Source organism: Durio zibethinus, chromosome 27 (genome assembly GCF_047325235.1).
Source record: "Durio zibethinus cultivar Kanyao isolate XHJ-2024 chromosome 27, ASM4732523v1, whole genome shotgun sequence".
Classification (NCBI taxonomy): Eukaryota; Viridiplantae; Streptophyta; class Magnoliopsida; order Malvales; family Malvaceae; genus Durio; species Durio zibethinus.
Genome location: NC_143188.1, coordinates 15031706 through 15055477, shown reverse-complemented (window position 1 = coordinate 15055477; position 23772 = coordinate 15031706). Strand labels below are relative to the sequence as shown.

The window sequence follows — 23772 nt, the reverse complement described above, 5'->3', positions numbered from 1 at the left end:
GGCAGCATCGGGTAAATATGCTTCAAGATTTTTACACATCCTTTTTAAAATTTGAAATTAGGCATTTAACGATTCTATGTTAAATTACATCCATAATGTTTAGAAATTAAAATAAGATGTTTCAATCTTAGGATTAAACCTATCAATTTGAAACATGACACAATAACATTAGAAAATAAACATAAAATGACATGATTTAAAATTCTAATACTAATAATTATATATAAATTTAACAAATTAAAAAAATAAATTTCATATACGAATTTTAATATTTTATATAACATAAATACATGAATCATCAAGTCTACTCAGGATCTTCAAAAACCAATTAAAAATTTATTCTCAACAATTTTCATTTTTGATGAATCTATTTATTAATACAAAAGAAAATTATGATCTTAATTCAATATTACACTTCATAAAAAAACACGATGAATTAGAACAAACCGACGACATATAAATGAATAAATCTAAGGCAAGGTTCAGATTAACTGACCCGTCTATTTGGAACATATGGAGAATTACAAATATTCATGTATTACAAGTAAAGGAGATCCCTCAATAATTTACAAGTAAAAGGGATTCCTCAATAATCAAAAAAGAGGGAAACAAATGGTGAATTTTTCCAAATTTCGTGGGGCAAAAGCAATGAGAAGAGGACTTCAAAATAGATAATACCCTTGGTTCCTAGCAACTTACAAGTTCCTAATGATTTAGTGATGAAAAAGGCAAGCCATCAGCAGAGCTGTATATTCAGAGGGATCATTTACAACATCAATTCTCAACGCATCCATCTTTCCATTTTCATTGCCATTATCTTCCTTTTCTTGTTGGCACGATGCTTAGCTGCTATCCTCAACTTCCTCTTGGCATTGCGAACGGGGTTAATAACAGCCATGCGCTTCTCCTCTCGCTTCCTCTTTTCCCTTTTCGATTTTAGTTTCTTCTTTATCTCAGTGTAAACATGTCCAAAATCTTGGCTGCCTAAAGCGTTCCGTATACTCCCCAAAACTTCTTGTGCTAATTGCTTTAGATCATCTGCAATATAATGCGAATACAAATGGTCACAAAAGCATGAAAATTTCAATCAAAACCAGGAGAGGCCCAAAGTTATATGGTAAAAATCTAGTATAGCAATGCCTGAACTCACCAGTAATAATTTTTCCAGCAAACCCTTCACTAACTTTATACAAAGGAAACATCATTTGAGATGCATAATGTCGGGAATCGTCCTGACTGATTTCTGGTAAAATTTTCTGGAAACTATTGAAGACAATCCTCATCTGTACGCAGCATTTTAAATTTATCAGCACGATATTTTTTCTTTTAACAACAAAACACAATTTATAAATAACAAGCTAACAAGTAGGGTTAAAAAGGGATTTCATTTCAATGTTTTCCAGAATTCAAATAAAAAACCATTACTCTGACCAACCTGAGTAGCCTCCATTTGAAGAGCAAGCTTCCCCAGCTCTTTAAGCAGATTAGAGACAAGCAGATATTGAAGGCCCTCAGAATGGTCTGTATCACTTTGATGTTGTGTAGCACCAGTAATGGGCAAAAGCATTCCTGTCACTTTTCTTGAATTGAGCAATCGAAAAGCTTTAAGAAACCGCTCTTGCTCATGCTGTTCAAGGTTAGACCAGAACTCAGTATGGTTCACACCAGCCCACTCTTTCATCAAGGCGTTCAGACCACAAATTGCAAACACAAGATTTTTTGTAATCAGGCTGCTCCGGTGATAATGATTCTTTTCCTTTTCCTTCTTAGCACCGAGTTTTACATCCTTTGCAGCAGCCTCATCATCATTAATAGGTGCTTTCAGTTGGCAGCAAAGAGAAACAGCTATCATAAAAAGTCTACTTGGCATCATAAGGAATAAGGCCCCATTCGACTTCTCAACACTTCCTCTTCTAGACTCGTTCACGCAAGTAAAGTACAAGGCAATAAGGCGATTTGATACATTGCGCAACCATGCATGTGGATGCAACAGCAACTCACAGATCATTTCCCATATATCCTGATAATGAGTAGACTATGGTCAATATGAATTCAATTACAATGACTGTTTACAAAGGGGCACAGCATGTCCAATTATTAACATAAAGATGGGCAGAACAACTATGTAGCAAACATACATACATACATACATACATACATACATATATATATACATGTGTATATACATATGTACATATATATTATATATGTTTATATATACATATATATGTGTGTAATAGATGGGCAGAATAACCATGCAGCATACATAGATACATATACATATACATATACATATACATATATATACACACATTTATATGTGTGTATAGATGGGCAGAATAACCATGTAGCATAGAGAGGGAAAGCACTATGTACATAGTGTTTGAATACAATATAAAAACTGGATGCAGAAAAAGACTCTAAAAGCTAGTGCTTGAACACATGTTAGGTGTTCATATCATATATGCAAATGGCAAATGTTATATTTCACAAAAGGCCTAACATTATAACATTTAATACAATTGGATCAGTACTCATTATATCCACCAGCATAAGATTACAAAACATTTTAAGATCTTCTGCTTGCCAAGCTGAATAATATAATGCCCCAATTTCAAGAAAATTTTAACTGGATTAACTATACTATTTGCCCGCCACAGAAACCAACAAAAGATTCAAGCAATGCTGTTTCTCGAGTAAATATTATGTTCTATAAAGGTAATTATATCTCAAAGATAATTCAAAAACCTAGCTTTCTCCATTAATATATATATTACTAGAGCACCTCTTAAAAGTCATATCCAGTCATGCAATACAATCCTAATATTTCCTGAGCCAGCAAAGAAGTATAATGAACTATGATTAGCATGACAATTTAATAGACAAAGAGATAGAGCTTGTTGAATGTTGGAGGGGCATGGCCCCCCAAAACATTGTCAATTTCTTTGATCACACCTACCTTCATGCTCTATCTTTAACAAAAAAAAAAAAAGACATAAGAATAATGAAACCATCAATGTACCATGTTTTCAGAACAATCATCTCTGGAAAAAGTTTAATGGCTTTTTCCATAATCTATCTTTTAAAAATAAATATCTTTTAAAAATAAATATCTTTTAAAAATAAATAGAATGAATGAAACAATGTAATGCACCAGAATAATGATACCATTATATTGGTGACAAATTGGCAATTCTCAGTTACCCATTTCTAGATGTTTATACAGGGATACTCCTTGCTATTCATTAATAGATGGACCCTAGTTTTATGGAGAATGTAGGTTGATAGTGATACAACAACTAGGTGAAAAAAAGAAAGTCTTATCTGATAACATTTGTACTCTGGAATAAGAAACAGCCAGGCTATACCTCAAGATCCCTTTCTAAGCTTAAATCTCGAAACTGATGTAGCATCTTCTCCAACATAACTAGTGAATAGTATGCCTCTTTCCAGTAAGGAATAGTAGCTTCGTTAGGAAGATCCATCTGCGAGTTGGTAAAAGCATCAATAGCAGAGCGCAAAATGCTTTTAGTCACTGGCAATATGCTACTTATATGCCTTTCAAAACTTTTCTTCATGACCTCAATCACTAATCCCAATACCTGCACAAAGACATCCAAGATCATCATAATAGGAACACGAGAAATGTGGTACCGAAAGTAAATATATAGAGCAAACTTGATTACACTCTACTGCAGGTACTTTTCAGAATTTGAATTAACAGTGGGATATCCATCAATAAATTTATTTAATAATAGGACTATTATTCTATACATTGCTGTGGAGTTTTAGACTTCACAAGCAGGGTTAGAATATTACCACTTGTCCTTTTGTTTATCATATTAATGTATTAATATTTTAAACATACCCTAATAGGATATGTAGCAACCATCGAACCAGGCTGATGGAGTTTAAAAACTCCGACTGCATATGATATCATTGTTTCTTCATAATATGAGTGAGAAGAACGAATAGAAGTTCCCTACCCTCAGACTTCCCCCCCCCCAAAAAAAAAAATTATTATTTTACAATTTTTTAATAAACACAACAGAAAGTTAATTTGGCTACTCAATTGATAGAAACTATGATTTAAATAACTCCAGCATTAGACGAACATTCATAATTAAGTTGAATCTGAGCTTTAGAGAAGTAAAGCAGAGTCAAGAACTAATGAACACCTCAGGTTCAACTGATAGCCAAGCTCATAGCTTACAAATAGAAAAAACCAAACACATGAAGCCGATGGAACTTGTTCAAATTAAAGTATTTGGTCAACAGTTCACAGCCCAGTCCATCACCAAAACATAAAAAATACAATAAAAGGCCCCACTACTTCGTCATAAGGCCTCTACACATGCAATAACTTTATTGTGGGAGGGCCATTACAATGAGTGCCACTGTTCCAGTATCTTAGATAAAAGCTCTTCAGAATATTCACTCTATAGGGTAATAGGAAAGAGATGCTTTCATTAGGTTTGACTAAAATTTGAGTCACTTCTTATGGACCATTGAAGAATTCTATCTCCATTCACTTTAGCATGCTAAAGAACCGACTCTTCCTTGATCTTCTTCCTTTAATTATTTGCTACAAACAACACACGCTATTTAATAGCAACCTTCCAATCACCAAATTTTTCTTGAAGCCAATTCATTCAACCATAATAAACCCAATCCTTGCACACATGATAGATTTCTTTCTTCTTACTCACTTCATGAACACCAGCACTTTATAAGAAAAATAATGGCTTTAGAAGTTTAAGAGTTTTCTCGCAGCTATCAACCTAAACAAAAATAGTCACTCACAGAAACTACACTCTTAACTGATGGTAAGCACTTGCACAACACATATCAGGGTTTTAAGGGGAAGGCCGTAGCAATAATACGGATATTCACACTTCTCACTACCTGAAAATTTGTATTTATAAATGAATAAAAGCCTTAATTCTGAACAGAACTTTGACTATCTATGCTAAGTTTACAGGACAGCATCATGAGAGAACTGCACAGGGAGGAACATTAGAGCACTTTGAAGAGAACAAATTCCAACTCTATACACCAAATCTCTGATCAGGAGTTGGAAAGGTTATGCAGACATTGGGCATGATAACAGAAAACAAGCTATTACTACATATAAAGGTTTCTTGGTGTCATAAGGAAAACTAGCATAGTTTATAAATGTGCCTATACTTTCTGGATATATTTTATGGGAGAGAGTGCAGGCATCAAGAAAAGACAAACAAATATAAATGAGGATCATTCATACAAAGATCTTCAAAGAAATGAATCTATATCTACCTCCAGCAATAAATATGGTAAACATATCATAACACAAATAAACAGCATTTATGGTTTAGAAGGTCATACTTGCTTTCCATTAATTTTTCCCTAGTCCTAAGCATTTCCTGCATTTTATTTAATTCTGAAACTCTAAGGATGTAGACAACATCATTCAGAAACATAAATCTAATAGACCCTTTTAGAGAACCATACCTGTGCGCCTGCACTCCATAGTTGCTGCTTCTCACCCAAATACCAGGACAGACTGTACTCAAGAATGGAATTCAGCGAATGTTGGCTTACACGACCAATAAGGAGCTTTATAACTGCACCAGTCATAGAGCGGACTTTATTATCCTGATCATTAGCCAAGCACACCACCAGGTGGACAAATATGGTTTGTGACTGCTCATCAACTATGCCTTTTGGAAATTTGATCATAATTGCATGGAGCATTTCAAGCACAGCTTCTCTCCCAGTTGGATGCTCGTACCTGCAAGAAAAGTGGATTGCTTGTAAGACATCCAAAATTAAATAGAAAAAAAAATCTTCAATACTTTAATACATGCCTTAGATTTGCAAGTAGAAAATCTAAATGTTGCTGCAAGCGTTTTTCTGAAAGATGATAATCAAGTAAGAATTGCAACAAAATCTCACTGCATTTCCTGCGAATTGGTTCCACCTGACTAGTTACCATCAATTCTGCAACTCGAACTACAATATCATAGATCTCATGAACAACTAGCTTGCGGTTAACAATTGCCTTTAGAAGTGATAGGGCAACAAAAGAGGGATTCCTTTCAAGATCCACAAACATTGGAAACTGTATTAACAGATGTAACTGATCTGAGGATAATGTGATTTTTGTGCTTCGTAAAAGCACAGTCAACAGCTTTAGGCATGACTGCATAAGAGGATTGCCAGGATTTACTGAACCTTGTGTGATATCCAACAGTGTTACCTTCAATTTATCAGCCTGGGATTCAAGGGATGGCAGAGGCAGCCTTACCAATGGAGTAAGACATCTAAGGGAAGAGGATAAAATATCTTCATATTTGGAACTCAAGCAGTTGCCAAGCAATTTGACAAATGGATCCAACATTGATAACAGCTGCTCATCACTTTTGTCCAATTTCATGCTTTTAATTCTATTTTGTAAAACCCCTAGAGCAAATACGGTAATAAGATGTGAACCTGCAGATTTAATTCTAAAACCCTGGCCCAGAGAAACAGTTTTCTCATTGACAACATTTCCATGCTTATTTGCTTCTATACCAGTCGAACTCACACCCAACCCATTTTCTTCATTAGTTGCATCAGCAATGAGACCATATACAAAGATTAAGAGCTCAGTCTGAGTTACCGATGAATTGCACTCAAGTCCATCTGCTATGTGCTTTAACATATTCTCCAATTTTGCCTTCACTTTTGGTGTCAGATGCTTTTGCAAGTGAGTTGTAACAGGAGAAATAAGCTTTAATGCATGGATTTTGAAAGTTATGTTTTCAGCAATCAGTTTCAGGGTTTCAAAAGACTTGCACTTTCTAGTTTCTTTCATTTTAGTAGCAATCTTGTCCACCTCTTTCTCCTCAGCAACATCTCCAAGAATATCATTTTCCACCACACAGAGGAGATCTTCCAAACAATAATCCAAACTCCCATAGGTAGAACTTAAAAGAGTCTTTGACAAAAGAAAATTAAGTGTATATCCTAGAACATGCAGCTCAAATCCCCGTTTCAAGGTTGCTCGCAAAACTCGAACTATAAACTTCAGATATTCAAGTCCAAGTACCTTCAGACATTCAGCCAATGCAGACCTAGCTTCATCACGAGTACTTTCTAAACGACTCTTTAGAAAGTTTGAAATGCGATGAATGATGCTAGAAAGCTGAGACTCCATTATATCTCCTGGAAGCAGCTTTAGAAGTTTCAGTGCTGCAAGACTGATATTAACATTGACATTATCAGAATCACAACTCAATAACTTTTGTATCTTTGGCAGAACAGTTTTTTGAAGAGAGGTCTGTATCTCAGCATTCATAATAGAACTACCACCTTTCTGCAATGCTGAAGAAATGGTACTACCAGCTTCAGAACCTGAAATGTTGTCCAAGGAATCTTTTGCTCCTTGACTGGAACAAATTTGTGAATAATTAAATTGGTCCAAGATGGAGCAAATTAACCGTAAGAGAACCTTCTGCTTGTCTGGATTTGTCCTCATCTCCCTAAAGCAACGGAGCAGTAACGCATAGTATGATTTCCATTCCATCTTAGCAGAAACTGAAGCAAGTGCTTGAATGCATGCAATTCTAACATGTTCATCCTTTCCATGTTGTAAATCAAACAACATGTTGAAAAAGAGTGGAATAAACACTTTATTTATGATATCCTGCAAGTCAAAAGCAGCATGGCAAGCTTTAGTGAAACTTCCCATTGTTAAAGAGGGGTTAATGTCATGAATGTCCCCTAAACTAAAGTGAAATGTTCAATGTGTTACCTGAACTTTAAAAATCTCTAATGTGGCACCTAAACTATGAATCTGTTAACTAATGTGGTACTTGGAGGGTTGTTTGTCTGCCACGTGTCATCATTTGAAGCTAGCCAAATTAGAGTTGAATACCACATTAGTTAATAGATTCATAGTTCAGGTACCACATTAGAAATTTTTAAAGTTCAAGTAGCACATTGAACATTTCACTATTGTTTAGGGGTTATTCATGACATTAACCCTTTAAAAAACAAGAGTCCAGCTGAGTTACCTTAGACATATGGCTTTTGCTGATAACATCTGAAAAACGAGACAAAGCCTTTGCTCTCTTATGTTTCTGCACAAAAAATGGAAATTTGAGAATATCTTCACAAGGTTCTTGAGCCTCCATCATCATTAATAGCTAAAGCACATTAGTTTTTGTTAACATTAGCGAATGCAGAAGAAATTCAGAAAGGCAGGAGAAAAGTTATAAGCTCCACTTCAGAAGAAAAATATATGCTAACTGGCAAGAACCAATTATCAGAACAAATCAACAGCACTCATTCTTCACATGCATTCAGAAACCATTGTCAATCAAACAAATTATTTATATGAGAACATAAGTGGCCAAAGAAGCCTACAATGCAAGAGAATAACCTGTAAATGAATGATATTATTGAAAAAATCTTGATCAGCATCTTCAGAGCATAGAGCTTTGAACAAATTAAGATTCGCCAACTGCGGAAGCTTTATCACCATTTCTCGAAGTAAATCAATCCATTCCTGGAATCATTCCCATTCATTAGAAAACCTCCTGAATATAAAAGTTATTGTAACTATATTGAAAATATTTTTGTATATTTCTCCATATGCTACATCTTTGCATTTGCATCCCACAAAACAGACTATAATAACAGCAATATGCATACAAAGTAAAATAGTATACATCACATAATGTCCTTATGCACATTAGTATAGGTGTACATAATATGTAGCACGTGTACATCACATTAGGAGGTATAATAACCGAAAATTGCTTCACCAAGTAAAATTTAGAGCATCAATGATCGCCCTTATGCACATTAGTACATGTATATATAGTTCGGAGCATGCGTGTTACATGGGCTGGTTAGTTAAAATATCATTTATTTCTACCAGAGGACTAAAAATAGGCTAGATACCTTTCTCACAGAAATTCTCCTGCTAATTGCAACCCCCATATGTTTTAAAAGAAACTTGTTTATAATATGCTGAACACATGCTCTTGTCCAACAGCCTTCATCATCTTTCATCATCTCTTCAGCAGTTTCATGATGATCTGTAACCTCTTGGGCAAGAATTTTGGCAGAAAAATCAAGAAATGTAAGCAACAACCTATAAGCATGATGCCTTAATATTAATTCTTCTGATGACATATCATATACACATTGTGACAAAATAAGTAATGCATGCTCCACTGGCATAGCATGGAAGAATCCAATTCCAATCTCTTCATATGCCTTGCCTATAGTGTCGTAATCAAGCTCATCCAGCTCAAAAGCTGATGTTGCATTTAATTGTCTTACATGCCTAGCCTGCATTCGAATCATCAATATTAAAACTTATGATATTCATAGAACAAAGAAACTCCAAAATCAAAAATAAATAAAAGAAGACAAATATTACCACCACAAGTACAGAAGAATCAGTTCTAGCAAGTGCATCAAGAAGATCACAAATAAACACTCGAATATCCAGTTTAACTGAAATAAGAAGTGGAGCAACTGCTTTAAGTATTTCAGTGGTCCTCTCTCTCCCTACTACAGGTATGATATCTCGAATAATTTGTATGGCTTCAACACAGATATCTGCAACACCAATAAAATACATTGATACAATATAGGAAGAGAGTTTATCTGTAACAATATTAATTCTAAAATATTCTTACCAGAACTTTGGACTCTTTTTGATAAGATAGGGAGTAAGATATCAACAAATTTCTTTGCCAGCAATGGATCCCTTATGTATTTTGATAGCAATTTGAAAATTCTAATTTCTGTTTCTCCTGGACATCTGACCAATTTCCTGTAACAGTAAAAAGAATGGATTAAAGAATAATTGAACTCCAAAGCAAACAATTAAAAGATTATGAGTCGCTAATGCAGAAACCATAAAAGCGAAATTCATACAAAACGGAACACAACAGATTCATATATTGAGAAAAGGAAAAAAGAGAGCACAAAATTTTCATAACATCTAATACAGAACAAAATCTTAAAACTTCAAAAGAATACTATTATTTATAACAAAAAGAGTTTTTCGTAACCAATGGAGCAGTATAGGATCTTGGGACAAGAAGAAAAAAGATAGGTGTCTCAACTTACATGTTCACAGACATTTTCTGTTATACTTACTACATACACGACCCTATATGTGTCACTTATGGACATTGACTTTAATTTTGGGGGAAAAAGGGTCCATAAACTTTCCAATATCTTGAGCGTTGAAACTTGGCATAAGGTTTTTGTTTTGGACCAAGAATAGGAAAGGCCACCCCATGTTTCTCATTGGTCCTTTGGCTGAATGCCTTAAGTGGAACTGGTTTCACAATTACCGTACTTGGATATTTTCTATCTTTTCCTCTTCCCCCTCCCCCCCCACCCCTCCCCCCTTTTGTCTTTAATTGCCAGTTATCTTACTTTATTTTCTCTTAAATGTCATTCCTTCAAAATATCTGACAATTTCTCTCTAAAATCTATCTATTCCAAGTGAAGAGCAGTTTACTAGGAGGGCACAACCAAGAACTGAAAATTATGTATTCATATCACCATGCTTCTTTGAAGATTTCATTGATGATTATGAGGAAAGTTCTTATTTCTAAAGTAGTGCCAGATTGATGAAGCAGTATGAAAATGGATCGTTCATTGGGAGAGCCAGGAGGAAAAGTAAAGGAAAAAAAAAATACTCAGAACCAAAATACAAATTCTTCTCTTCTTACACACTAACTATAAATTTCATATTTGTTTGAAGCAGTTGATTCAAGAATCAATATACAGAATATTTTGCATAATATAGTTTCAAGTCCAACCCTTATATTCTTCTATACTTCCATAATCTGCAGATATCAGCATACTTTTAAATATGTATTACAGGTAAGATGAATCACCCATACCTCTTGGATGCAATATCACTCTGAAAAAGATGATGCAAGCTGCAGACAAGTGCTTCTAGGTTTGAATATATCACACTTTTGATAGGACTGATTTCATCATCCAACTCACACTCAAGATCAAGCAGGTTTGAAATAAAATTCAGAACACAAGATATAATAGCTTCTGAAGCAGTTGGGACAGTTAGAATTGAAAATATATCAGGAACAAGATTCTTTTCCCTACACAATAGGGACACATGTCGGAGGCTTCGACTCATAGCCAAAAAGCAAGAGAACAGGGAACTTGGTTTTTCGCTACTAGAACCCTCCTGCTTAAAACCATCAATTAAGGGTTTTACAGATGTAAAAAATAGGTTCCAGAATTCACAACCAAAATCATGGTCCTCATATTTATTGAGAACAAGAGAAACAATTTTCAGACATAGAGACCTCAAATCTTTGAGTTGCTTGATGCCCATGCCAGTCTGCAAAAGAAAAAATAATTACCGTCATCAAGCTGCACGTCTTTCAAATACTACTGAAAGTTAGTTTTTCTCAATAAAAAATCTGGTTATTCATTCAAAGGCAAAGAAGGTGAAAAGAAAAGAATGCAAGATGCCGTCACATCATTGTAGAATATAAAATCAAACATAAATCCTCTTGAACACTACAATTACTAAACTTTAACTACAAATAGTTTGTTACCTTATTTGAATTTAAAAAAGATAGAAAACATTTGAAAAGATGAACAGTTATTGACCAAATTGAATAAGGAAAAAATTCTCAGCACAGCCGGAAATATTACCATCACATGATTTGCCACTGCACAGTCTATGTCTTTGTCATCAGAGATCAGCTCAACACCAGGATGATCTTTTACTAGAGAGGATTCGGCAACCCTGGAATTGTCAATACTCAAGCTGCAGCTTGCTAATACCCGAACAACACATCCCATTAATAGATCCAGAAAAGGTCTGACATGAAATTCATCAAAAACACCGATAACATCTTCAATTACATGCAGAAAACCATATTTCTTCTTCCAGGACACGGCTGTTATATTTTCCACAGTGAAATAATTCAGATAATTTAGGGAGTGAAGTTCATCCATAGAAATATTAGATGAGTTCCGATACAAATTAGAAGCACAATCATCTTCATTTGATATGATTTGCAAGGGCTTTAATAACAATGCAAAGAAAAGAGGGAGCTCGTGAGCATCTAGTTGAGCTATGAAACCAAGAACTGCCTTCCGAAGATATACACTTGAATGCTGTCAAAATAAGGTCATAGCATTAACATTCAAGGTGATAAGAATAATATATGATAGTGAAAAGATGGATAGAATTGGAAAACCCCATCCACTCAAAGGTTAAGAGTAAAAAGCATTTAAAACATATTCAGCTGGGCATACCTTTCGAGAAGCAAGCATTTTCAAATTTTTTATTTTTGGGATCAAGAGACGAACAACTAAAGGCACCAGATAAACCCTATGACCTTCGTCAATTAGACCAGCTTCTTTAGATAAACTCCATGTTGTTAGTTCTTCTCTCAGATGTTTTGAATTAATTAGATTTTTCAGATGCAGGTCATATGGGAGTAGGAAGTCATCTTTCCACAATAAAAGGCAATCAAGAACCCTTGCCTGTATGTCAGCATCATTCTCATCTAAAAGCCTGGTAAAGACACAGAAATAAAATCCAATAAACCCATCTTAGAAGAATGTTAAGTTGAGATTTTAAGTTGAGACAACACAATAAGAAGGAAGCAAGAAATGAGTCACTATACCTATATTGCAGAACATCTTTTAGAAATTGACTCCGATAGAATGATCTAGGGTTCCTCATCAGTTTAAACAAGCTTAGCCATTCTTTAAGGATACCCTTCCTCTCTTTCCCTTCATAACTGTCTGAATTGAATGAACCCGTGCTGCAATACCAAATAAGAAAACAAATCAGCTCCTAATAAGATGATTTATGTTGATTCTTTCACATAATAAGAAAAGAAATCAATGATACAAGATAAAGAAGATGACTACCTCACAAGATTATCGTTATCATAGCCCAAAAACCTTAAAAATAGAGGTATAATTTGACGGGACCGAGATTCAGCAACAGATGGAATCTTTTGTAAAGATTGAAGCAACAAAGACAAAACTGCTGTGCCTGGTGTATTATCAGATGCAGGCTTAACAAACAAATTGAATTGCCTTACAAGATCTGACCATCAAAAACAGTGATTAGAAATCCATATTATATGTAATGAAAAATAATGATAAAATTACACAACCTAGAAAATGTTTTCAATCAAGAACCACTGACAAGATATAAAATCAAAAGAAGACAAATAGAAACCAATTTGATAAAAAAAACGTATCTTCATATACCACTAGATGTGTTAGATAAATTTGCATTTACTCCGTCAAGTTGAACATCAGATGCCAGTACCAGGGACTGACATTGCTCAAAATAAGAAATAAAGCTAACCCAGACAAGTCCAGTGTACTTGCTAATCAGAACTCCAAGGCACTCAGAAGCTGCATCCCATAGATAGCTAAAACGATTATGTAAGATGCCAATCATCCCATTCAAAATGAGAGGTACATATATTTCAGGTACCCTTCCAGCAGAGAGCCCCATCTGTATTCTAGATATTAATAAGGTAACTTTCCTGCTGGTAGAAATTGAAAGAGGAGTAGCCTCAATAGACAGCAAGAGCTGAATAACCTGTTTCAAAAGGAAATATATTAGTATCAGTTATCCAATCAGTGCCGATTTCAAAGAATAAAAGCAGTAGAACATAGTGCACATACATTACTTTCATCAGTATCAACAATACGAGCCTGAGAAACTTCTGTTTTTATTTTCTTCTCAGCAGGCTGATCCTTAGAAGAAATTTCACAACTGTGAAGCTCGTGATGGCACAAAATTCTTAGAGTTGGAAGACGAATCCCCTTATCTGGGTGGCACAAATTTCCAGCAAATTTGCCAACTGCATCCACCATATTCTGCCCTTTAAGCACAGGATGATATATTTCCTTGCCACTATCTGCTTGCAAGATGGGCCTATCATTTGTAGGATATTTTCAGACATAACCAGTGATCAGCAAGCACAATATATTGACATGATCAGAAAGAGCATGTGTGTCTGTGTGCTTTGTGAATAAAATAAACAAGACCAGAATGCACATGTGCGTATGTGTTTGTGTCTGTATTTGGTAAATTTGGACAAGGCCAGTTGGGAAGGAGGAACTGGCCAGTGGACCTTGACCCTCCATTGGAGGCAAGAACCAATAGGCCAACCCTGGGTTATTTCGGATAAAGTATCTATATAAATGTCAACATACCCATTCACATTATCCAAGTAATCAGCGACAGCAAATAGTACTTGAGAGGATGATTTGCAGGCCTTGGCAAGGTGTAATACTTTGTTCATTTCTTCAAACCCAGTCTTTTTTGCATAATGCCATTTGTTATGGGAACCTAAAGCAGCACCAACAAGGCTCTCCCAAATGTCTTTGGAAACACCTGCAATACTTTCTGAAAGAATAGGAGAAAGCAAAGAGAAGCAGCATAAGGAAACACAAGAGACTCAAGAATGCTAAAAATACAGAGATAGCTGTTCTTAACAACTCAGAGACGAATTCCAGGCAACAAAAGACAACAGTGTTTCAGAGTACATAGTGGAAAACAAAGATGAAAGGCAAGATTACTTACCAGCTTCAATCATCAGAAGCTGATGAAGTGCATCTATCAACTCTACCAGCAAAGATTCATTTGCTTGGGCATTGAACATATGTGGATAGCAGCTTATAATTCCCCACAAGATAGCCAACTTGACCTCATCAATTGGAGCAGGTAATGGATTCCCACGTGCAATATCATTTATAAGCTTGATCCAGTTACTAATAACCCTGTGCATATAATCACATATCTTTGAAAGTCTCCCTTCAGACAATTCATCTAAGAATTTAATGCTTTGAGGATGCATTTGCAGTCTATTGAAGAAGGACAGTAACAGGCACAAAACTTCTTCTTGTGAAGATTCTACCAAATCATTCATAGCACTGAAACCAATCACAAATTTCAGAAAACTGCAGCTAAAGCAGAAAGAATAAAGGAAGATCCAAGATGCAACTTAGATGTCAATATTACCTTAAAATATATTCTCTGAAAATATATATTACATAAGGGTCCTTCAGCAGTAGTTCTTTAAGAAACATCAACAAACTGAAATGCAAGCAACAGCATGTCAAGAAAGAAAAAGGAGCAGAACTAAACAAAAGGGCAGATCAGACCGATTCTAAAAAAGACAATACCTTGAGTTTCTTAATTCAAATACAGGAGCCCACAGTAACAAATGGCCAGAGATGGCAGACAAATTATTAGAACCGTGGAGTCCATCAAGAATGTGTAGCATTAGTTGCAGAACCTTATCAACAACTTCAGACAAACTACCATTTCCTTTGCTAGAAGGCATTACAACTTCCAGCACCAAGGACTCTACAACTTCAAGCATTTGTTGATAATCTGCACAACAGTATAATAATTATAATCAGCAGCATTTAAGGTAAAAGAATGACAGACGTAATATTGAACAGAAAAAGAAAGAAACCAGTATATCAACACCATTACCAACTCACCAGAAATACAACGCCCACTATTAACCTGAACAGAAGATATTAGCAGCGATAAAAGGCGACTTAGATGCAAGAAAGATCCGTTAGCTTGAGAGTCACTTATTTCCTGATACAAGCACTCCCACATCAGAGTTAACTCTTTGGGTTCTAGCTCCTCAGATAATTTTTGAAAGGCAGTAATCACAACTTCAAGAATAGCATCAGAACCTGCAAGAGGATGTGCACACCCTCAGCACCAAATAAAACTGGACAAAGAGGAAGACCAAACACAAGGCAACAGCCTCTAACACAAGATAAACAATGCTACTACTAAGTTGGAGCCAAAATATATTGTGGACTTAAGAATGACCAACCAGAGCCATAACAAGATATCAGGAAATCAGCTAAATCTGTAACCTAGAAAAGATCTACCAGTAGATAAATGACAAAGTCAGCAAGCGCTCAAAGAAACTTGACTATAAATGCTAATCACCTCAAATATTTTCAGTATCCCAGAAAGAACGATCAAAGTATACCAGATTTATTCAACAATAAATATGTAGCTAGGATAAATGCATGAGCTAACAAAGTGAACAGATCACCATTGTTTGAAGCTCATATATTGTCATTACTTTCCCTGCACAAAGGCACAAAGGATGACATAGCTGGTGGACAACATCGGGTGCGTTGGACAATGTCTTCAAGAAAGAAGCACTAAGGCAGAGCAGCCACCTTATGTACAGATGTCTTTACTACCATGACCTACTTTCACTAAGCAAAACCATAATTATATTGACTCTATTGATAGAGGAATACAAGGAAACAACTCAACCCAACCTACAGATGAAATACCTAATAAAAACAGAAGCCTAACGATCATCTTCTTCATGTTGTTCTACTTATTTTAGTTCCTACCCCAACCCCCCCAAAAAAAGGTAGGTGGTTGGGGGTGATTGGAAACCTATTAATGTAAGTTTAAGCTGTATGGAGCAGCTCAGTCTTCAAGTTTTTAACAGATGAATTAAATCCCAACTCCATGAGAGCAACAAAAGATTAGAAACTCATCCACAGACAAATATCTTATTGCATGTATGTTGAGCTGATGTTTCCAGGATGCAAAAAATCATCAAAAAAAAAAAAAAAAAGCATAATACACACAGAATTAAAGCAAAAGAAATAGAAGATTATACAAAATAGATCATTTATACATAGTGAGAAACCTCAAATCTCAAGCATTCTTCTCTCTACAAAGTATTGAGTGGCCTAAACTATCTAGGTAAAACATGCATTAATGGTCTATGGAAAAGTATTATCACTAAGAAATAACATACTGATGCAGAAAACTAATAAACTAGTTGAAGGATTAGCTTCCTTAAGATTTTATTAGCATTATTGCTATTGAGATTGTGTGATGCAATCATCCATAGATGTGACTCCGAACGAACCCTAGGTGTGATGCTTAGGTTTTCTTTATTCTTGGTTGTGTGATGCAATCAAGGAACCCTATGTGTGAAGATTAGGTCATCTTTTCTGTTTTCTTTTATTTATTCAATTTTACCTATTTTCTTAAGAATTTCAAATTACTGTTATCATAAACCCTAGCCCCCTAAGCTGTCCTGCATCACATACCTTCAGGAAACTTATCAGCAATAGCAAATATTGAATTGTCCACCAACAATCGCAAAACTCTCTCTGCTCCTGAATGGAACCTTGATGAGGTTCCTAGCATAATATAGCATAACAGAGCACTAACTCCAGACTTCCGTATAGGTAATGGTTTCTTCACAACTTCAAACATGGTCTTCCTAATACCTGTTTCAAATCAAATTTCAGAAAATTAAATAGAAATGAAATTATCATTCAACGCAAAAGCAACACATCATAAAACAACGAATGTCTGTAACTAGCAACATTTCTTTTGATTCAAAGGGATTCATTACTTTCATTTTGTACAATATAAATGAAAACTGCAAGATAAACAAATTAAGTGGGAAGGGGAAATCACAAAGTATCAAGCAAGAAAATTACATCAAGAGAATATGTCTACCATACTCAATAATTGTAGGTTACAAAATAGAAAAATCTATGTAATTAAATACCTGGAAAATCCAAACACAAAACGCAATAACCAACATCTCAGACATCGGAAAGGAATTTTGGTGTCAGCTTTAACATTTTTTTCACATGAAAAAAATTTGGAAGAGTTCCAAAATACTCTAAAACTTGCAGTGAAATATTCCCCAACAACTTTAAACATCAATGGCTCTAAATTAGAACCATAAATTAGTTCACCTTAGGTATTCAAGGGCATGCTGTCCGAAAGAAAATGCAGAATGTATCTACAATCCTACCAAAAGAAAAAAAAAAAGGAGAAAAAAAAGACAGATTCGAGGAATCATAAGAATAACTAATTTGAAGCTGATACCTTTTATAAGTTGCCCAACAGGCGCATTCCGCAGCAAGAATGATGTAGCCTCTGCCATAAACTCTTGAACATAATCCTTTGGGTAATATCTCAATCTTACTGTAACCCTTCCGAACAAGGAACAAAGAACATAAGCCACATAGATTTGTCAAATTTTTCATTAGTTTACAATTGACCACTTAGGTCCAATAAAAATATCTCCCACCTTATTCATTCGTCAAGCTCATCAAAAACTTTGTTCAACTAATAGGTAGTTGTCAAAAGAATATGACATCAAAAACAAATATAAGCCTTAAGAATATAGAGGAAACTCAAAAATAGCGTTCAGCAAAACTGGAAACATCATAGTGAAAACATAAATATCTTTATAGAATCGACACTTCCCTCCATATTGTGATGAAGCCCTAAAAATTGTCTTCAACAATCTTTATACCCCACCATTAACCAGAGTTAGTTTCTTTTGCCCATTAACGAGGAAACCATATTTTTAAGAGAACTTTTGAACAGCAGAAAATTCCTTAATACAACATTCTTCTCTCTTCACCCAGAAAAATTAAAAGGAAAAAAGTTTTCACTTCCAAAGAAACTTGAAATGCAACAAAACCATCCAACTACATAAGCTACCTACTTCTTGTACATGCTTTGCAAAAGCAAGACTCAAGACAACACTCACTTGAGAACATGTACAATGTCCCGTATGAGATACTTCTGCAAATACATCATGATGTATGACCATGAAGTAAAAATCTGCATGAAAAGGTGGCAGAGTTAAGAGCCATATTAATAATTACCAAGATTAAGGCCAACATCAAACAAGATAAACAATACTACACATGAAGAACTACTCAGAAGAGAAAAAAGAGCATATAGCCCAAACCTGCTCAATGATATCTGGCTCCCTATCTGCACCACTTTTGAGGAGAGAGACTAAGGAATCAGCAATCCTAGGCAGGAAACTGACCGAAAAATTTATGCACATGAGTATAAATTTAAAATGATAAAAGAAAAATAAAGAAATCTATAGTAAGCAATAATGCTAATAATTAAATGGAAAAAAAAAAGAAAAAAGAAAAGAATAACAATTGCTGAGCTAAATACCATCAAAACAAAGGTGACACCCACGAGGAAAACAAAAGGATCCCAAACTGTGGAAACAGAAAAAACACAGCTAGCCTCGACAATCACAGGTTAGCATCACATATAATGCTCCTATTGCTAACCTTTCTAGGAGTCAAAGTGGCAAACAAGAATAACAATAATAAACTACTCTTACACTTCTATTCCTCGTAGTCCCTTCAAATCATGAAAAACAGCCAGTGGCATTGTTTTTGGCGCTGACATCTCTCGAGGTTCTTCAGTTAATAAGAAGATTTAAAATCTTAAAATATTTTAATAGAAAGACAGTAATACCCTCATGTTAAAGATAAAAATAAAAAAACTGTTTCAGCAAAAAGATGAAAATCCTTATAATATCAGCATTTTCTCCTTCTACAAAATTAAATACCAAACTCCCTACTCTTAACAGAAGAAACCTGAAGTGACATAAAGGTCAAAAATAAACAAGTGAAAACCAATGAATTTCTTAAATGTAACAATGGATCCAAGCCTAACCATAGCACTGCATGCCACTATCTATTTATCATAAAAAAAAATTAACTTGCAGTTATAGACAGTTCTTGAGTTGCATGAGTTTTCATCTCCCCTTATGTTCACCACTATTGCATGATGCTGTGAATACCAGCAGTCAATACAGTGGCTCCCCTTCCACTCCAGGATGAAGCTCCTTCGGGAGAATAAAACTCCTCTCTCCAATATGGGTCAGATGTTGCCAATAACAAATATTGTTCCAAGCTGTCTTGCTCTTTCTGTATTTATTGTTCCACTCAATTTACTAAACTATGTACTAACCCAGAACCATCCATACATAAAACAAAATACCCCAATGAAATGTATCAAAACTGTATCATGCCTACCCATATAGATGTTATGTACTCCATGCATTACTCCTAGCATGGCCATAAAATTACCTATATAAGCAACTTATAAGCATCAGGCAACCTATCTACTGCAAGTTCAAATTTACATAGAATTGTATGCAATTCAATTACCAATAACATGTAGCACTACTTTGTTATTCACCAGAAAGGGAGGATAAAGATGAATTGATCAAAGGAAGAAGAGACTCACGGAAGAAAATCTTCCAGAAGATCTCTAGAGAAGGCTGCCAACAATCTGCACAAAAGTTAGAAATTTCTGTTATCTTAAACTAGAGCAAACAGAATGGGGGCACTGGATGGAGCACAAGGAAGCATAACTTGAACCCAGCATCAACAACACAAAATCATACGAGCTTTTCCTTTAACCATAAATGACAAGATGGACACCAATATTATAACAGAGTATGCTCTAACATTATAGCAACAAGATAATTTCCCAAATGAAATTAAGCTTTTCCTTCAACCATAAACAACAAGATAGATACCAATATTATAACAGAGTATGATCTAACATCATAGCAACAAGATAATTTCCCAAGTGAAATTATTAAGGATACCTTTTAGGAACCAAAAAGGGTAACCAAGTATGAAGTTGTCAAGGAGATACAACAAGGGACAAACTCAACTAAAAATAAGTGAAAGCTTTTTCAAGGCAACATCAAACCCAAGTAATGATTAAATTATCAAGCAGATGCAATAAATGTCGCATCACTTCTGGCTGATTCCATCTATTGGTTTTATACAGGATATAACATGTTATTGGCAAATTTGCCACTCAGACAATCCTTTTTTCACTCTAGATCAATATGCTGTTTAGTATTGTTGAGCTTAACAAAATTTAGAAAGTCAATTTAATGAATCTTCAAAAAACCTTTCATGGCTATATTTGTCTCTCTCAATAAACAACTGATTTGTTTGCCATTATGTTTGGAGGACACATGAAGAAAACAAAACTAAGCTTATCTCAAAACACCAGATAAAACCTCATCAGACATAAATTTGCACACCTGAGTATAGGCTCAAGAGATAATCTTGCTTTCATTTGTAATCTGGATATAAGTTTAGTAAATATCAATTCCTTGTGCAAGAGAACCAAGGGTAAGGTCTGTACAAAAGGCATCGTCTCCCCATAAAATGAAATAAAATCCTCTGCAGTATTCAATTCCTGTATTAACAATTAAAAAAAAAAAAAAAAAAAGAAAACACACACACACAATTAACAGCAATGAAAGGAAAGAAAAATTAAAGGCCACCTAAAATAACACTGTAATGGACCATGAACAGACACGCCCTTTGTATTAGCTACGCCTCCCACGAGAGCTGAATTAAAATCCATTAATTTGCTCTAAAATAATAATAAAATAATAAACTATCTAATAACATTCAATTCTAAAAATAAATAAAATAAAACAAGATTGGGTTCTAACATGGCTAAAGAAAGAAACAAAATATATATATATATGAAATTTAAGGCATACCCTCCACTCGATAAGACAATCCCGAAGGAAAGATGAACCTTCTGATGGCTCCAACTTTATTTTATCAAGGCTTCGAAATACATTAATATCAATATCCTCTATTCTCTGAGAGAAAGTCTTGAACTGCAATTAACAAAAGAAACAAAGTAAGAGTTAGGAATTAAAATGAAAAAACAAAGAAACAAAGAAAGACAAAAGGAGAAAGAGCATACAACAAAGCGCCTACGGCCAGGAGATTTATTGAGAGACTTGACAGCTTGAGCATGCGACGGTGTAGCCATTGTAGGGAAAGAGAAAAAGGGTATTCGATTCTTTGTCTAGTTCAGATAGATGAGGCTTTTTCAGACAAATTTTCCAGGGTTCTACAAGGGTTTTAGCGAAATTGTTCTCTGCTTTGTTCTTTCTTTTTTTTTTCTCCCTTCCTTCGAGCTCGAGGACCGCCGCTTCTTCGGGACTGAAAAAACCTGCTAGGAACCAGCGCCAATGTCTTAAAGTTAGGGCCTTCGCCTGCTCCAAGTTGCCGACTAGAGATTGGCGATGGGCTGGACCGCTGTCGGTCAAGCCGGGCTTCTATCACGTAAGAGTGTTGGACACTTAAGCCTAATCTGCCTCTAAATTTAACACTTCTTAAGCCCAAACAAAATATGAGTTCAAAACTTACCAGATGTAATAGATGAATTTACCTTTGATTTCCCTGCTTTTGCCTTCAAATCATTTATCAATCACAAACCCACAACTCGGCTAACCCACAAATTTGATTACTTTGTTTACGTAAGTCTCCGAAAATTTTTCGAAGAAATTTCAATACTAAAATCTGTTATTTGTTATAAAAATTGTGTTTTGAGGAGATAAAAAGAGAAAAAAAGAATTATTTTTTGGAGAGAAAAAGATTTTAGCTAGATTTTGGGGCAATTATGTAATTGCAAAGTTTTTATTAACAATGTTAACAAATTTGGGACGTGATGTTCGTTTCTCACACTAATTAATAGACTTCAAATTTTGGTCAAAATTAAAAAATTTTCTTGCAATATTCTATATAATCTTTTTTTTTTTTTAATTGAACTGTACTACGGCGTTTTTGTCACATTGGTATCTATTTTTTATAAATAAAAAATTAAAATCTTCTTTATGAAATAAAAAAATAAAATGGGGAAAATGATGGAAAATGATGGAAAGATTGGAAAGGAAGGAAGAGTGAGAAGAAAGGGGGATGTGTCGCTGGCATCTATCGGCAATTTTGGGAGGATCAAGGTTGACTGGTTCCTAATTAAACCAGTTGGCCCTTACTCCGTTGGGACCTGTTTTTGGACGTGTGATAAAGATAGACAGGAATACTAAAAGCAGACCAAGTGGATGCCTTCATATTCAACCAATTGAATGCGTTTCCCTACCAGGATCTGATTGTGTAGCTTTCCCTGGCTTATTTGGAATGATCCCAGGCATTGTTTCCAGTGCTTCAGGTGCTGCTATTTTGCCAGGAATGGGGGCATCTCTTGGGGAAGTTTGTGGAGAATACCTTAATGGCCGTTGTGATAAAACTGATTGCAAATCGAACCATCCTCCTCAGAATTAGCTGATGACTGCTTTGGCTGCAACAACCAGCATGGGACTCTCAAGTCAGGCTCTTATGGCACCTTCTGCAGCTCATGCTATTGTTGCTGCTCGGGTGCAAGTGCCACGGACTTAAGAAAAAGTCATGAATCTCAAATCGAACGTAATAGAAGGATCACTGGAATATATGAGGGTTCATATCATCTCTGTCTTGTGAGATGTCTTTTGTCGGACAATACCTCACAAGGGTATGAACCTTGACAGATAGATTGATTCGAGATGTCGGATGAGTGAATATCCGGGTCCCGAAGTCGCGCGAATTTGAAACTTAAGTCTCGACCCGTGATAAGTGATATCAGAGCTAGTCCTAAACCGTTAGATTCACGTCAAGCATCTCAAGAGAGGCAGGCAGGATGATCAGCTTCCGTGACGAGAGCGTCACGAAATTGAGTGCAAGAGAATATCATGGACCTAAAGAAGAGTCATGAATCCCATATCGAACATAATAAAAAGGTCACTGAAGTATATAAGGGTTCACACCACCTCCGCCTTGTAAGACACTTTTTGTAGGATAAAACTCGTCTTGTGAGACATTTTTTATAAGACAAAACCGTGAGGTCAGAAAGATCAGAATAAATAATATGTCACAAGGGTGTAAAACGTGACAAATAGACTAATTCAAAACGCCGAATGAATAAATATTCGGATCTCAAAATCGTACGAATCAAAACTTAAATCTCCACCAATGACACAAGCCCAAGTTCAGTCTTATCTAGTACTTTTTACACTATCTTTTTTTCACTGTCCTTTTTTCTTTAATTTATTT

The 23772-nt window shown here is 35.2% G+C and overlaps 1 protein-coding gene across 4 annotated transcripts; it reads right to left on the bottom strand.

Moving 5' to 3' along the window:
• Nucleotides 1-468: 468 nt before the first annotated feature.
• Nucleotides 469-21885, bottom strand: LOC111279784 (ARM repeat superfamily protein). 4 transcript variants are annotated; one of them, XM_022866823.2, is made up of 31 exons: nt 21608-21885; nt 21396-21518; nt 20925-21082; nt 20108-20152; nt 18798-18876; nt 18594-18667; nt 17921-18027; nt 17125-17307; nt 15520-15723; nt 15196-15406; nt 15032-15106; nt 14594-14943; nt 14224-14416; nt 13690-13942; nt 13264-13603; nt 12916-13096; nt 12666-12806; nt 12292-12553; nt 11683-12150; nt 10899-11362; nt 9675-9811; nt 9413-9594; nt 8929-9321; nt 8405-8530; nt 8037-8102; nt 5847-7666; nt 5491-5770; nt 3369-3602; nt 1436-2020; nt 1151-1283; nt 469-1038 (listed from the first exon to the last, which is right to left on the bottom strand). In XM_022866823.2, the coding sequence occupies exons 1-31, from the start codon at nt 21674-21676 to the stop codon at nt 782-784; spliced, it is 8193 nt and encodes a 2730-aa protein (XP_022722558.2). In that variant the 5' UTR covers nt 21677-21885; the 3' UTR covers nt 469-781. The 4 variants fall into 4 exon arrangements, with proteins under 4 accessions (XP_022722558.2, XP_089612798.1, XP_089612797.1 ...); XM_089756672.1 differs by having other exon boundaries at nt 17921-18019; nt 21608-21851; XM_089756671.1 differs by having other exon boundaries at nt 14594-14790; nt 21608-21819.
• Between the last annotated feature and the right edge of the window lie 1887 nt (nt 21886-23772).

Bases quoted from the DNA above. Each gene is read 5' to 3' on its own strand.
- LOC111279784 (XM_022866823.2), bottom strand. From the start codon at position 21,676: ATGGCTACACCGTCGCATGCTCAAGCTGTCAAGTCTCTCAATAAATCT. The intron at 15,407-15,519 runs GTGAGTTGGTAA...ACTGTTGTGCAG, and splicing joins TAGTGGGCGTTGTATTTCTG to ATTATCAACAAATGCTTGAA. The intron at 14,417-14,593 runs GTAAGTAATCTT...CTATTCTTTCAG, and splicing joins GCTTCTGATGATTGAAGCTG to AAAGTATTGCAGGTGTTTCC.